General features: G+C 40.7%; 1 protein-coding gene across 1 annotated transcript; it reads left to right on the forward strand.

The window, feature by feature from the left end:
• The first annotated feature begins 7,234 nt into the window (after positions 1 to 7,234).
• Positions 7,235 to 12,300, forward strand: LOC137255914 (leucine-rich repeat and immunoglobulin-like domain-containing nogo receptor-interacting protein 1-B). Its single transcript, XM_067793504.1, has 2 exons — positions 7,235 to 7,300; positions 9,724 to 12,300. Exons 1-2 carry the CDS (start codon positions 7,286 to 7,288, stop codon positions 10,678 to 10,680), a joined length of 972 nt encoding a protein of 323 aa, XP_067649605.1. The 5' UTR covers positions 7,235 to 7,285; the 3' UTR covers positions 10,681 to 12,300.
• The last annotated feature ends 3,266 nt before the right edge of the window (positions 12,301 to 15,566 follow it).

Genomic DNA, 15,566 nt, shown 5'->3' on the forward strand with positions numbered 1-15,566 from the left:
TAAATAAAACACGTCCTTCTCTTTATGGAGCTGATGAGTACGGTGAAACGTGCTTTTCCCGGTAGTTTATTCGTTATGAGATATCTAGCCATAAACTACCAACATCCCGTTATACGCAATGGATGTGGATGAGACAATACAGTGATTGGCTCTGAGCAGTCGGGACTTGATGACATGCACCAACAAAGTCAGCATGACTTGCAACCCGACTCTTCTCCTCTTTTGACACTCACAGGTGCCTCTGACAAATATTTGACCCTGATCGTTCATGGATAACATAGCTACCTCGGCAAGAAGGGTCATGATCCTTCGATAACCTGCACTGGCAAACCCACTCTTAGTGGTTCAAAAACTGTGTTTTTCTCCTGACATTTTGTATGGAAAGATCGTAAAGGTCCCGTATGTTATCCACCAACAGTGGGACATGCCGGGGAAATGCGTTGTATTCTGTGGTGTTTTCAGGATGTTGTGCCACTATGTTGAAACTCCAAGTGCCTCGGCTTTGTAGTCATTTTGCTATGAAATCGTTTTCATCATTATGTCGTATTTTGCCCGTTTGCCTCTTGTGTTCGTCACCACTGGTCCCTTATCGTAACCCCCCGTGTACGACGAACCAATCAGAACACGCATAAGACCTGTATCACATTTTTCACGGGCGCCGGAAGCTACAGTCGTCTACGATTTGTAAGCCATCATGGGTGACCGCGCTCTCCGACATGGACGTTCGTGTTCACATTGTCTACGAGCATCGTATGGAGGCTGTACGGAGATCGTACGGAGGGCGCACGCTGATCGCTTCTCGTTACGGAGCTTCTGGCAGTTTACCAGCTCCGTAGACCATCGTATACCCAGTGTGAACCAGACATAAGGATTGAGGTGTTTTGATAAAAGCAATCCCGAGTACTTAAGTCGGTCAAGGCAGTAGGCGAATGTCTTTGGCATTACAGAGAATATAGCTAACAAAATAATATTGTCTAATTTGAATTTTATAATGCTATGAACTATGAGTGATTCAAATACTCACGTGCGCTTGCTTACAAAACGACTTTAAAGGTCACATGCAACCAAAAAATCAAACATAATTAAAGCACATTTATCACTTAATCATGACATATAATATACATTGCTGCTTTTAGAAAAACAAATAAACAAAATTATAAGCGTACAATCGCGGTTCAAAAGTGCAATATTTTGTACTTGGGCTTACTTCCCCCGAAACGAAGCCCTCGGGAGACCGAACCCAGTGGCTATGCATTCAAGTGTAACGACGGCTTCCGATTGGCTGTTTCATTTGCTGATATGCTGAGGGTTCATTGTGTGTACAGAAAGATGATCTGTTTGATGGGCATTTTAGAAGTATAGCCAGTCACAAGAAAGTAAGATTCTTTATGGATAACAACTTCTTTTTGTGTACTTGATGCGTCGTTTCAGTATGGATTCATATACTGTTGTCAAACAAAAACATATACACGAAAAGAAGTCGTTATCCACGAAGAATGTATATAGAGATGTTGGGTTTGGAAAATACTTGTTCTCTGAATTTGCGCTCGATCCAATAAAAAACCATGTCAATAGAGATGGTAAACTACTGCGTGGCTGGAATCTGTCATTCGTCCAAGTACAAAGCAGGACTTGAAACTGACAAGAGTTTGCACCAGTTTCCGTCAGATCCAGTCATCCGAAAAAAATGAATGTAGTTTGTTTGCAACCCACAGACATAAAAACATGTCATGTGTATCACACGTGCCTAATTACATAATATGGCAGACACGGGACACGGGTGCACGAGTCATGAATCAACTTATTTTCTTTATGTCGTATAGTCTGATAGGTGCTAAGTTTAAATTGCACGTGGTCAATGATTGAAGCTGTGTATTGCATGTTGTCTTTAGCAGACAGGCAGACAGACATACAGGTGTGAATAAATCAGACATTGAGCTTTCTCTGTGACAGAGACTGCTTACCACAATCAACAAGTTTTTTGACGTAACGAGTACATTATTTACTTGTTTGTGTACACAACCAAGATTAGACTACTGCTCACGACCTCAGACGCTGAGCATGCATACTGTTTCATGCTCCGCGAACCTATTCACTGCGCATGCGTTATGGACGCAGCGCAGCACAGCAGTTGAAACCAGTTTTTCCCCCAGCGCTGGGGGGAATTTAGTGAAACGTTTGAACTCCGATTTCGCGGGCTTTTTTTTCATTGCGTTTTTTTCAACTTTATAGGTTGAATTGGCATTTTTTATGATTTGTTTCGGTAAGTGCATACCGAAAGGTACCAGAATCTGCAAAGTTGTGTTTTACGTTGCATGTGACCTTTAAGGGTCCAACATAGGGACTTCTCTGACGATGTCTGAAGGTTTTACGTACACAAGTCGATATTCCAGGGTAACGAAATTCAAAAATAACTACCAGCTTTGTAACTATTTTTGCATAACTGGTCGCCATTAGAATGCGACAATGTGGTCACACTTCACTTCAGTGGCGACTGACGTGGGTGGGGTGGCTGTGGTCCTTCACATCTTTATGTTACCGCATTCATCCTAAATTCCTACAGGTCTGTGGCAGCAAGGTAACATGCAAGTTCAAACGGGAGACAACGTGTACACTAAATCATGGCAGGACTTACCGCGACTTCGTCAGTATGGGGTATAATCTAACTGATTACTGCTGAAATATAATGTTATACTATTTGCCTTATCAGCAAAACAATTCCCATTCGCGTGTGTGAGTTGGAAACTTGTATAAGCTTCCTCTTTGTGGTGCTGATGAATATTGTATAATAATGCCAAAATGTTCTAGAACCTGAACGTTACTGAGAGAGTGTAATCACGAATATTACATTTAACCACCTTTTTAAGAGGCATTGTGTACCTATTGAATTTATCGAAACTGATGGGGATGCTTGTCGATTCTGAATTCACACTGTTTTACATATTTCATTGAAGATATATGCTTCATATACCTGCATATGTCTTGATGGTTTGTTTCACGCCACACTCGGCAATATGGCGGCGGCCTGTTAATAATCGAGTCTGGACCAGTTAATCCAGTTATCAACAACAGGATTGTCGATACGTACTGTTTTACACCTATACCTGCCCAGATGGTGAGGGATGGGTGGTAAAAGAACGGTGCTTCAATTTCCAGTCGTGTCATAGCGAAAGATGCTAAATTATGGTGCATGTTAATCTACCTACTGCCCGGCATAATGAACTAAGGCACGTCCATTCGGTTGTGTCGGTTGGTTTGTTTCGTAACACAACACTCAGCATTATTCAAGCTATTCCGGTCTGTACATAATCGAATCTGGACCAGACAACCTAGTGATCAAAAGCATGAGCATTGATCTGCTCAAATGGAAACCAGTGACACGTCTCAACCATGTGAGAGAGCCTTACCACCAGATCCCGTTAGCCGCCTAACCGGTACTTGATTGACCTGTGGAACATTAAGATCATGGATTTTTACATTATGCCTAGACCAGACTATGCAGTGATCAAGAGCATGAACATCGATCTAACTGGTATACGATGACATGTGTCAATCAAGTCAGTGAGCCTGACCACCCGATCCCGTTAGTCGCCTCTTACGACAAGCATGGGTTGCGGAAGACTTAATTCTAACCCGAATCGTCACAGGTACGATCTGATCATGTTTCCGTAACATGTTGGAATGTTTCCGTAAAATGCTGGAGCGTTTCAGCCAAGGTACCTATCTGAGGTGTTCCTCCCACAACAGACTGACATGCTGTCATGACAAAACATAAAATTACTACATGCAACAGTCAGTGTGTGAAATCACAGAACATGCCATGCAATGTGTCAACAATTACAATTGCATTCGAAACAGTGTCTTCACAAACCGATTGAACCACCAGTAAAATTGTGAAGCCGATGTTTGCCACTGAACATTCTATCAGTCAGTTTAGTCACTGGCAGGGGCGGCGGGGTAGCTTAATGGTTAAAGCTTTCACTCGTCACGCTGAAGTTTGGTTTGGTTGTTGATTAACGCCGCACTCCAGCTATAAGCATGACGGCGGTCTGTAAATAATCTAATCTGAACGAGACAGTCCAGTGATCAACAGCATGAACATCGATCAACGCAACTGAGATACTACGTCAAAAGGTTTATTGCACAAAAGGCCTCCGGCCCATATACAAAAGAGTACGTATATAACATACTGTTACCCACAGGGAGTAACACGTTCTCTAAGCAATTCATACCTTTTAACTAATGCATGTTTAATATATAGTGAAAGGTTTAATATTTCAGCTTCGTTTTTAGCAGCTAAAACATATACGAAAGCTATCGAATGTCACTATAAAATTTTCTATTTCTATATTGCATAACTGACAAATTCGTTTCGATTTTGCAATGGACACATTTCTTCCCTTATTTTCAACAAGGTCTAATAAACCTAGTTCATATCTAATAAAATGGTTCCTTAAAGTTTCCGCCGTGAGTATTGGTAAATAAATTTCTGGTTGGAGTAAAATCTTGAAAGTTCTGAAATAAGCATATCTTCTAAAGTTGACCATTCCTGGTAAGACATATTTCCAGTCCGGGTTCTAAATTCCTTAAGAAACATATCTACACTACCAACTGACTGACATAACCATATGAAGCCATAACCATGGGAAAATAGAAGATTCCTTATATGCGTTACCCATGTATTTTTCCCCAAGTTGTCTAAATGTAAAAGCATATGGTATGCTATTTTGGGAAGACGCTGTTCGAGCATATGAAGAAGTTTGAACCAGCATTCTAAACTAATTTGGAAATTAATATATAAGGGGTATCTACCACATTCACCATATACTATACAATTTGGTTTAGAAGACCCAGCACTAAAAACTTTTTACATGCTAATAAATGGACCTTCTCCAAACATTCATACTGCTGGAATCCCCATACCTCTGAGCCGTGTAATAAAATTGGTTGTATCTGGGTATAAAACAGTTTAAAGAATATTTTAGGTGGCATGGGTCCAACTTTATGAACAACTGATATTGCACTCATTAGGACTTTCTTTGCACGCAATGATAAATCCTTGGTACATTTGTTCAAGTTCATAGTATGTGAAAACCAGATTCCTGAATATGAATAATGACCCGCTACATTGACCAACTGGCCATTATATTGGACCACCTTTCCTAAAGATCACAATTTTAGTTTTATCTAGATTCAAGATAATTTCCGTTCATTTGTGTATGCATCTAGAATATTTTGTTGCCTTTCGAGACCAGCCACAGTATCCGACACTAAAATGACACCGTCTGCAGACAGTAACACCAAAACTTCTATTAGATTTGTAAATATTTGGATGCCACGTTTGCCATTTGAAGCTATTTCAAGATATAATTCATTAATGAAAAGTGAAAACAATATAGGACTCAAAATACAGGTTTGTCTTAAACCCAATGGGCAATCAAAGAGATCTCTCACGCCTCCCTGAAAGGAACACATGATGTCACATTACGGTATATTGCTTTTATAATAGCAAGTATTTTCCCCCGTAGTCCAGCTTTCCGAACACATTTCCATAACTTGGGGAGGTCAACTGAATCAAAAACTGTTTTTGAAATCTACAAATGCTGCAAATGATGTAGGTTTTCGTCGTGACAACGTCTTATGGATAAGTGCATAAAGAGTAAATATATGATCTGATGTAGAATAATTCTTTCTAAAGCCACCTTGAAATTCAGGAATTTTATCACGCATGTTTACCCATTTAGAAATTCTATTATTTAGTACTGATTTAAACACTTTTCCTAGTATGCTCATCAGTGAAATACCCCTGTAGTTATCTGGGTCATTACGGTCACCTTTTTTATGCAGGGGAATTATTATGAAACATGACCAATAGCTGGAGGAAACACCCTTTTCAAATAGCATATTAAAGCATTTGCATAGGAAAGGCATAATGGCAAATCTCGAACATTTTAGCATTTCAATAATTAAATCATTTGGGCCTGCTGCTTTCCCCCTTTTTAGGTGATCTGTTACATCAAATATTTCATCACCAGCAGTATGGTATTCAGTAAAATCATTCTGCATGTCATCAATTTCTGTCTCTAATATTGTTTCATTTGAGAAAACCTTCTTAAAATGACTAAGCCACTGTGTTTTGGATATGTTGTCTTTAACATGGGCTCCATATTTCTAGGTATCGTATTTCTTTCTAGAATGATGACGCGTTGCTCATAGAATCTACCAGTTTCTTTTGTTTGAATTTCCGACAAGAATTCTCATATTTGTTTCAGTAAATCTACTTTCACAAGACGTTTTCCGGTCAAGACTAGTACGAGTTACCCTAAGTCTTCACACACACACACACACACACGCACGCACGCACGCACGCACATACACACACATACACATCACCGGATAGTCAGCCGTAGTCAGATATCTTTATTGCTGGGCTATAATAAGTGTCATAATCATCTAACCAGTCTTTGATAAAACCGCTGTCGACAAAAGTTTCCACAAGACATATTATTTGGAACTGCTTTAAGTACGAAATAAAATCACTGTTTCGTAATCCGTTAATGCTTCATCAAAGGAAAACAAATGTTTTGTCGGGGCAGTCAGCATTTAATGTGCACCGGTGTCAGTCTTGTTCGGTCCTTGTAGGGTAATACTATTGGGATACTATTAAATATGTCAACCTTGCGAGTCTGACCACCCGATCCCGCAAGTTCGTGCGTGCGTGCGTGCGTGCGTGCGTGCGTGCGTGCGTGCCTACCTACATACATACGTACATGTGTGCGTTTGTGTGAAGCAGTGTATAGGGGAATTCGTGCCGTGGCATTATTCTCTGGATCCACATAGACACACACACACACACAAACACACAAACACACACACACACACACACACAAACACACGCACACGCACACGCACACGCACACACACACACACACACACGCACACACACACACACACACACTAATATACAGCATGAAAGGTTATTTGGCATTACTGTCCGTTTTTGTTGTAACTGTTCAAGGCGAAATGCCAAACCCCTCACACAGCTTTCAGTGCAACGTCTTCCAATTACTATCATACAAAATTCCAATCCCGCAAGACAGACGCACATTGTATAGACACCAGCACTCCTCGACTACACCACGCGGCCATAAAGTATCAGAACAGCTACTCATAGGCAATAAACAGTGACACTGGAGTGGTCCGACTTCGCTAGAATTAACAGAACGAATCAGTTACAGAACATACCTTCCCGAGCAGAGTTGTTGAAAGGTCGATCCGGTTTGATATGGCTATTCTTACAGTAAGTATAAAATGGCATATTTTTTCCACGTCTCACTGTCCACTCAAGATCCGAATAACTAGTTCAAATGGATTTTTTTGTTATATCAGGGAGCCTATATAGAGGGGGGAGAAGAAACTCCTCGAAAAGCCGTTGAACGTAAGTCTCGGGTCGTTACGTAACCAGTGTAGCCAATGTGGTGGCAGCGTAGTATTTAGGATTGAGCTGTTTCAGTTCGCTGTTGTAGTAAGAACTGAAGTCCTACATGCAGAAGATAGGTTAATTGTCTTGTCACTTCAGTTTAAGTCAAATAATTGGTATTAGTGTCCGTATTATGACAGTAGATTTGTAGTAAAGTTTCAAGTCGGTATGTTATAGCTCACTGGCTTCTGTTCTCGATTCACCGTGAAGATAGACTAAATTGTGCCGGTAAAACTTCTTTCACACATTCGTTTAAGTTTAGAAGGAAAACATACCGTCAGTTGAAATGTATGTGCAAGTAATAGTGACAGTTTTATGATTTTAAAAAATGGTGACGGTGTTTTTGAGGTGTGTGAAAAATATCACACATCGCCGATCTGTTCTGATCCACCATTGAAATACTACACGCCGTTGTTTGAGTGTTTCTAGTTATGACTTCAAAAACATCTTTCACATACACCTTTAATTTATATGAAGTAATAGTGATAGTTTCATAATCTAAAACAAAATGTTAGAGTGTATTTGAGGTGTGTGAAAAATATGACATATTGCCGATCTGATCTGATTTGCCATTAATGCTTGAGGGTTATAGCTCTGTAACTTCATTCTTTCTTTTTGATCTTATTATTTGACAAAACTGGAAAGGTGTTTTAGAACGCTTTGTGACAGTTTTACACTTTATTTCTGAGGGTAGTGTGACAGTGTCAGTTAACATTTCGTTAATGTCCATTCCATTCCCCAGATGCAATAAGATATCTGAATTAATTATTATTGTAAACAAAATGTATCAAAGTAGATTTTTTATAAGGACAACTGATCTTAACATGTGTTCTCGCGATACTTTTGCGTCCTTTAACATGTTTTAGGAGGGAAGGCCGCGGTGTATCATTTAATCATTCATTCATTCACATTTGTACTACTTTCTTTTATGCTTTTTCTTTATTTCTTTCATTCATTCACATAATTCTTGCTCTTAATTCTTATTATAATTCATTCATTCATTCAGTGTAAAATTCCGTCTGATACAATAAACTGTCTGAAGTTCTGTTAAACACAACTGAAGTTGCGCTGGGAATGAACCAAGTCTCTGTTTGCGTTGGAGCATGACGAGGCACACGTTAATTAGTACAAATGGTAAAGAAAGCAAGCGAGGGATCTATCCCTGTTGTAGAATATCCCTGGTTATACTGTGACTAGGCCATGTCTGTCAAATCTTTGGTGGCCACACTGTACGATTTCAACAAGATTGTATTTGCAGAAGAAATGCCTGTAACTGTTCAATGATCACCTTTACCTTTTGTGTCGAGCATCATTACATGAGATCTTCGTTTGGTAAATACCCGTGAAGATCCGAGATGGAATAGGTCTTCAGCAACCCAGCAAAGGCGACTATGTTTGATGTAAGAGGCGACTAACGGGATCGGGTGGTTAAGCTCGCTGAGTTAATTGACCATCGGTTCCCAATTTGCGCAGATCAACGTTCATGTTGTTGATCACCGGATTGTCTGATTGACTCGATTATTTACAGACCTCCAACATATGGCTGGAATATTGCTGAGTGTGGCGTAAAACTAAACCAGTCCAGTGCAGGGAATCCATTGTAGGTCCCTTCGTCAAATTTTTTTGTGAGTTTAGTTTTACGCCGCACTCCCCTTCGTCAAAATGCGCTTTAGACTTCTCACATTTACTCCACTTGTATTGTATTTGACTAAACTATTCCGAAAATCCAATTAATCCTGTATAAGCAGTCCCTACCGAAAGCGGAATTAGCTGCACGATTGTGACTTTATAATCAGCATAATCTTCTCATGAATCATCATCATCAAAAAGTTGGTTGGTTGTTTAATGTCAATCTGTATGGCGACCTTCTGTAAATAATCGAGTCTGGGCCAGACAGTCCAGTGATCAGCAGCATGAGCATCGACCCACGCTTTTTTAGCGAATATATTTGCCTGCATCCGCATAAAAATGGTAAACATAGAAGGCTTTCATCACTCCCAGCCAGCCACTCCTGCATCAAGCTGATAAGCGGTGTGTTAGTTAAGGGATCAACCGGCATCGATGGGGTTAAAATTTTAATCAGCTTTTCACTTTTTAACAAATTAAATTTGATTTTTATATTAATAGAACTCATTGGACTGGCTGGCCCAAGCTTCATTCTTACAACCCCATGTAGTTAATATATTGCCCAGTGCAGCGTTAAAAGTACAAATATATTTTAAACACTTTTTCTTTTGTTTCAGGTCCTCGTTTTTATGCTAGCAGTATATTCCGTGAGTTGTGAGACATCATGCATCACGGGATGCACATGCGAAGTCGACCGCATCGTTTGTTTTGAACTGACAGCGTTACCTCAACCCTTCAAAACATCGGCCCAAAGAGTGGAGATATATCTGTCATCTCTACCCGAGATACCACCAAACGCCTTCAAGGATGCCCTGAATGTTCAGTACTTCCACTTCCGTCAGGTCAGCATAGGTGTCATCAAGCCATGCGCATTCCCATCCTTGGGGACTGGCTTTGATTTCGAACTTTGTGAGATTGGCACCATTGAAGCCAACGCATTTAACAACATGCACGGCTCCGGTACCAAAGACTTCAGCTTGTCTTCTTCAACCATCAGTAGGATTGAGTCTTTCGCCTTCACGAACATCCAAGGATTCAGCTTGTTCCAGATGCACTCAACAGAAGTTGAACTCATCCAATCATTTGCCATGTATAAGTTTAGCAATATTGACGAGTTCATGATGTTTGATATGAACATCACTGAAATGCAGAGCTCTGCAATTAGCGATGTCACGAATGTTAAAACCATGGACATTTACCATGCCACGTTCAATTACCTTGAATGCAATACTGTCGAAACGCTGCGGTCTCAGATGGGGAGCAACTTCAGCTTTCATAGCTTCCGTGTAAACTGCGACTGTGGATTGGTGTGGCTTCTTGAAGCAAGTCAGAGAGATTCTGATTTGAAACTCGAAGATGTTATGTGTTACAAGCCAGCATCACTGCACCATGTTCACCTAAAAAGTCTTACAGCAACAGATCTGTGTAGTAGCATGTCCGTACCCAATTGTCAGAACCTGTCTCCCACGCCACCCACGTCCTGTACATCGGATGTTAATGCTGGAAACGCATTGGTGTCCAGTGTGTTCATCATATATCTGATGTGTTATTCCGTCAGTATGCTAGCTCAGTGAGACAGGACGTGATAACTCTTAGTGTGAAATGTCCATTGTACAAATTCTACTTATAGCTGCATAGTACACCATCCACATTCACTATAGAAAGAACGTCAGAAATTAAATAATGGAGATGATCACAGTGGTGACTTGGTGTTACACACATGCTTTAAGGTGTGCAATTGTTACATCATGTTTCACTGTTCAAACATCATCCAAGGCAGTTGGGTAGTCTAGTGGTTAAAGCGTTCGCTCGTCAAGCCGAAGACCAGCCTCGATTTCCCACATGGGGACAATGTGTGAAGCCCATTTCTGCTGTTCCCCACCGTGATATTGCTGAAATATTGCTGTAAGTGGTGTAAACCCTTACTCCCTCACTCACTCACTTTAGGTACATTTAGAAGTATTATTTGAAAAAGGATGTCAGATGAATATGTCCCTGCATGTGTTTGTTATTGGAACCATCGAGGGAACAGGATACAGTAACACGTCAGGAAGGTTTATTTACTGTTATAAATACACTTCTGTCTCATTTGATATTTCGGTTTATTTTCTGTCACACAAAACTTTTGTATTGAAATGTAACATGAAGGTCTCGTGAAACACATACTACTGATGCCCCTCTTCAAGACATCAGCGAGGATTACATTCCACGCCCACGCTGAGCATCTCCTGTAAACTGTAATGAGTACTAGTTATTTTACGTTTAATCGTTGTTACTTGTGGACTCTATAACTGAAACAATATGTAGTCAACCCCTAAATCTCTATGTCAGGAAGCCTGTATAAAACCATAAATTTACAACCGCACAATCCCATACGATGTCAGTGGTAACAGGAACAAAGTCGGTGATAATCATATTCATTTAGAAATAAGAGGGGCCTATTCTGGTCTGCCAAATGACGACGACCAAATTCCCCTGTCAATCTATGTTGTATAAGGTAACCAGTGTGTCGTTGTATAGAGCGGTCTTAGTGCTAGGCTCATCGGACCTCCCATGCCTTAACATTGACATCCGACAGCCGTAGCTCTGAGGTTGCTTTGGACAATGGCACCCTGGGCACAGATTTTCGAAACTCTCGTAGCACTAATACAGTCAAGTTAATGTGAATGTATGGCAGTTAGAACTGTCTTAGCGCTAAGAAAGCTTTGATAATCTAGGCCCTGGGCTACGTTCAACAAGACGATCGTAGAACTAAGACTAAGATCTATGATACAGTAGGAAGTTACGACCGTCTTAGGGCTAGGATCGCTTTGTGCAATAGGACCCTTCAACTGATGTATAATTGAATTTACTGCCGCATATTGACGGTGTTATTCTACTCAGGTAAGTGAAGATCACTGACAGACATGTACGAACGGTATCTAACATACACCATTTCAAAATGTAATCTGGTAAGGGCACATATGAAATCTGAATATTTCCCATCTGGTAGTTGATTTACAGCATCAGTGTTGACTTTGTTACTAATGCAGAGTCAAATCACCAAGACAACAGGACATTGCAACCAGCTGCTTGACCTAGTTCGCAGCATTTACTAAAACTGTGTGACTACTTCCGGCTCGCTGGTCTATTGCAGTCCCTGGCCATGGTCGCTGTGAAACGTACACACTGAATCGTGACTCTGAACACGTATTAACAACGTTAAGGCTTCATATAGATGTGCACCTGCACCTTTGGAACTGGATGTCGTGATTGCTGTGTACATCGCGACATATATGACTCATATGTTGAATACTCGTCGTATATATCATACTGAAGTATATATCATACTGAAGTATATATCATACTGAAGTATATATTGTCATACTGAAATATGTATTATAGGCATAGTTTATCACGTGTGCAATGCGTCTCCTTTTCTACTCTAAATAAACTATGTGTTTCAGATATCATTACATCCGTTTCATGTACATCTTTACAGGTTCGGAACCGTGATATTACACGTCTCGATATTGTTCATTATGTAGAGATTCGATTATATCAGACCGCCCCCATATAGCTGGAATATTGCTGAGAACCACTTAAATTAAACTACAGACCGTCGCTATATAGCTGATATATTGTATGTGTATGTATGTATGTATGTATGTATGTATGTATGTATGTATGTATGTATGTATGTATGTATGTATGTATGTATGTATGTATGTATGTATGTGTGTGTATGTGTGTATGTGTGTATGTGTGTGTGTGTATGTATGTATGGGTGTGTGTGTGTGTGTGTGCGTGCATGTGCATGTATGTATGTACGTATGTGTGTGAGGGTGTGTGTATGAGAGAGAGGGAGAATGTGTGTGTGTATGTACGTATATATGTATGTATGTAGGTGTAGCTGGAATATTACTGAGCATCACTTAAATAAAACTCAGTCAGCACTTAAATTTATGTACTGACCAGGCGGTGGATAGCCTAGTGGTTAAATTGTTGCTCATAACGTCAGTAGCCCAGGTTTGATTCCCCTACATGGTCGCGGGTTCAATCCCCGGCCACTATACACTCTCTACCTGGTGCTTGGCATTAATGGGCACAGGAAGGACTGGTCGGCTCGGAGTTAGCATAATGTTTGATGCTTACCTGCGGCATGGCATCTCAGTAAGCTACCACTTTATAGGACGCGTACAAGCAGCCACACATGCGCACACATACACACGTATGCGCACGCACGTCGTTACACTAATGAGCGACATATTCTCAAGTATTCTCAAATACTACTTGAAACTACATTTCACCGCATCTCACCTTCGTTGCGTCAAAACAATTTATAGTGTCCTTGTCGAGATATTTGTGGGTTGTGTCTAAAAAGGCGCAAAACCATATTACCCATTCACTCATTATAAGCGCTCACACACGGGCCGATTTCAGGACAAGACAATTAAAGCAAGCCTACCTTAAGACAATTTGTGATGTATATTAACACCTCCGTAGTTTATGTTATATACAGTGCCCGTTTGCTTCGCCCCTTCATTTGTGCATTTTCCATTGAGTCACACATTGAATGTTTGGATGGTTCAGGCTTATCATAGGGTCCACTGTTTGATATTACGATTGTGCGGAATGTGATGGTTCTCACGTAGAGTGCACTTGTAATTTGTGTCATGCATCATTTTTTGTATGTATGTATGTATGTATGTATGTATGTATGTATGTATGTATGTATGTATGTATGTATGTATGTATGTATGTATGTATGTATGTATGTATGTATGTATGTATGTATGTACGTGTGTATGTGTGTGTGTGCGTGTTCATGTATGCATGTACATATGTGTGTGAGGGTGTGTGTATGAGAAAGAGGGAGAATGTGTGTGTATGCACGTATATATGTATGTATGTAGGTGTGCGCGGCTGTGAGGTAATGATTGTGTGAGCACACGTACATACATAAAAAAGTAACTGTTCGAAATAATGTTTTTGAATGCGAGTACTGTCTCTGATTTTAGGAGTTCATCCTCACATGAAGCATAATCGTTAAAATATGACGTCACGTGTGTAATGTACCCCCAAAAAGAGCAGGTCTTAATAAATATTCGATCAGAGTAGTTTGTGAATGACTAATACTTCCTCAGTTACATTGTAAATACGTCCCCAGTTACATTGTAAATACGTCCCCGGTTACATTGTAAATCAATGCAGCAGGAGCGGCAGCCGGGCAGGCCTCCATGATAGCGCACTCGTACAAACACCCAGCTGACCTGTGGCAGATTTATTACCACACAGGGCTATCGTGACACCTTGATACGACATGACTTTATAGAGGACCCGTGAAGGTCCAGGGTAGAATAGGCTTTCAGCAACCCATGCTTGCCATAAAAGGCGACTATGCTGGTCGTAAGAGGCGACTAACGCGATCGGGTGGTCAGGCTCACTGACTTGGTTGACACATGTCATCGGTTCCCAGTTGCGAAGATCGATGCCCATGCTGTTGATCAGTTGATTGTCTGGTCCAGACTCGATTATGTACAGACCGCCGCCATATAGCTGGAATATTGCTGAATGCGGCGTAAAACTAAACTAAGTCACTTTATATAGGAGGGTTACCCCACTGGAGGTCGATATTGTACAATATTAATGCATACGTACTGTTATACGCCTATATCTGTCCTGGTAGGTGGGGATGGGCGGAAGAACGGCGTTTGAATCCCCAATGGCGTTTGTCATACCAAAAGGCGATAAAAGATGGTACTTGTTCTTACCCTGCATGCTGTCCTACTTGACAGCTGACAGCCTGCTGTCCTACATGAATAAACTGACGAAAGGCTTGGTTGTGTTTGTTATACTACTGTAGTTGTACGGTGACGGTACGTGAAAAGTCGAGTCTGAACTAGACAACCAAGTGATCAACAGCACGAGCATCGACCTCACTGGGATACGACGGCATGTGTCAATCACGTCAGCGAGCCTGACCACCCGGTCCCGTTAGTCGCCCGTTAGTCACGACAAGCATGGGTGTGTGAAAACCAATACTTCTAACCCGGATCTTCAAGGGTCGGAGTCAGTGTAATGTGTGTGAGAAGGGTGTCCAGGTTGGACTATCACATGGTATCTCAGTCAAAGTATCATAAGCCCGGTGTAGGTGTAGAGTTCTACTTAATATAGCACTGCATCTTTAAGTTAAAAAATAAAACAAAGTTACTTTAAGCCACATTTCACCTTACATGGATCAAGCTGTACATTCAACGCTGACTTTGGCTGAGGTTTTTGTGAAATATTTGGGGTGCAGTTGCTCCTCTTATTTTACAAAGATCCGCTTCCAGAATTCTAAAAGTTACTTTCTTAGCACGCGTATCAAGCCTAATATCCTTGACAAATTTAGCCGATTGGAAATGAGCAAGGCAGTCCGCTCTCGCTGTAGAAAGTAAACAACAATAAGATATATGTTTTCGGTTGAGCAAACACTTTC

The sequence above is a fragment of the Haliotis asinina genome, chromosome 11, assembly GCF_037392515.1.
Source record: "Haliotis asinina isolate JCU_RB_2024 chromosome 11, JCU_Hal_asi_v2, whole genome shotgun sequence".
In the NCBI taxonomy this organism is placed as follows: domain Eukaryota; kingdom Metazoa; phylum Mollusca; class Gastropoda; order Lepetellida; family Haliotidae; genus Haliotis; species Haliotis asinina.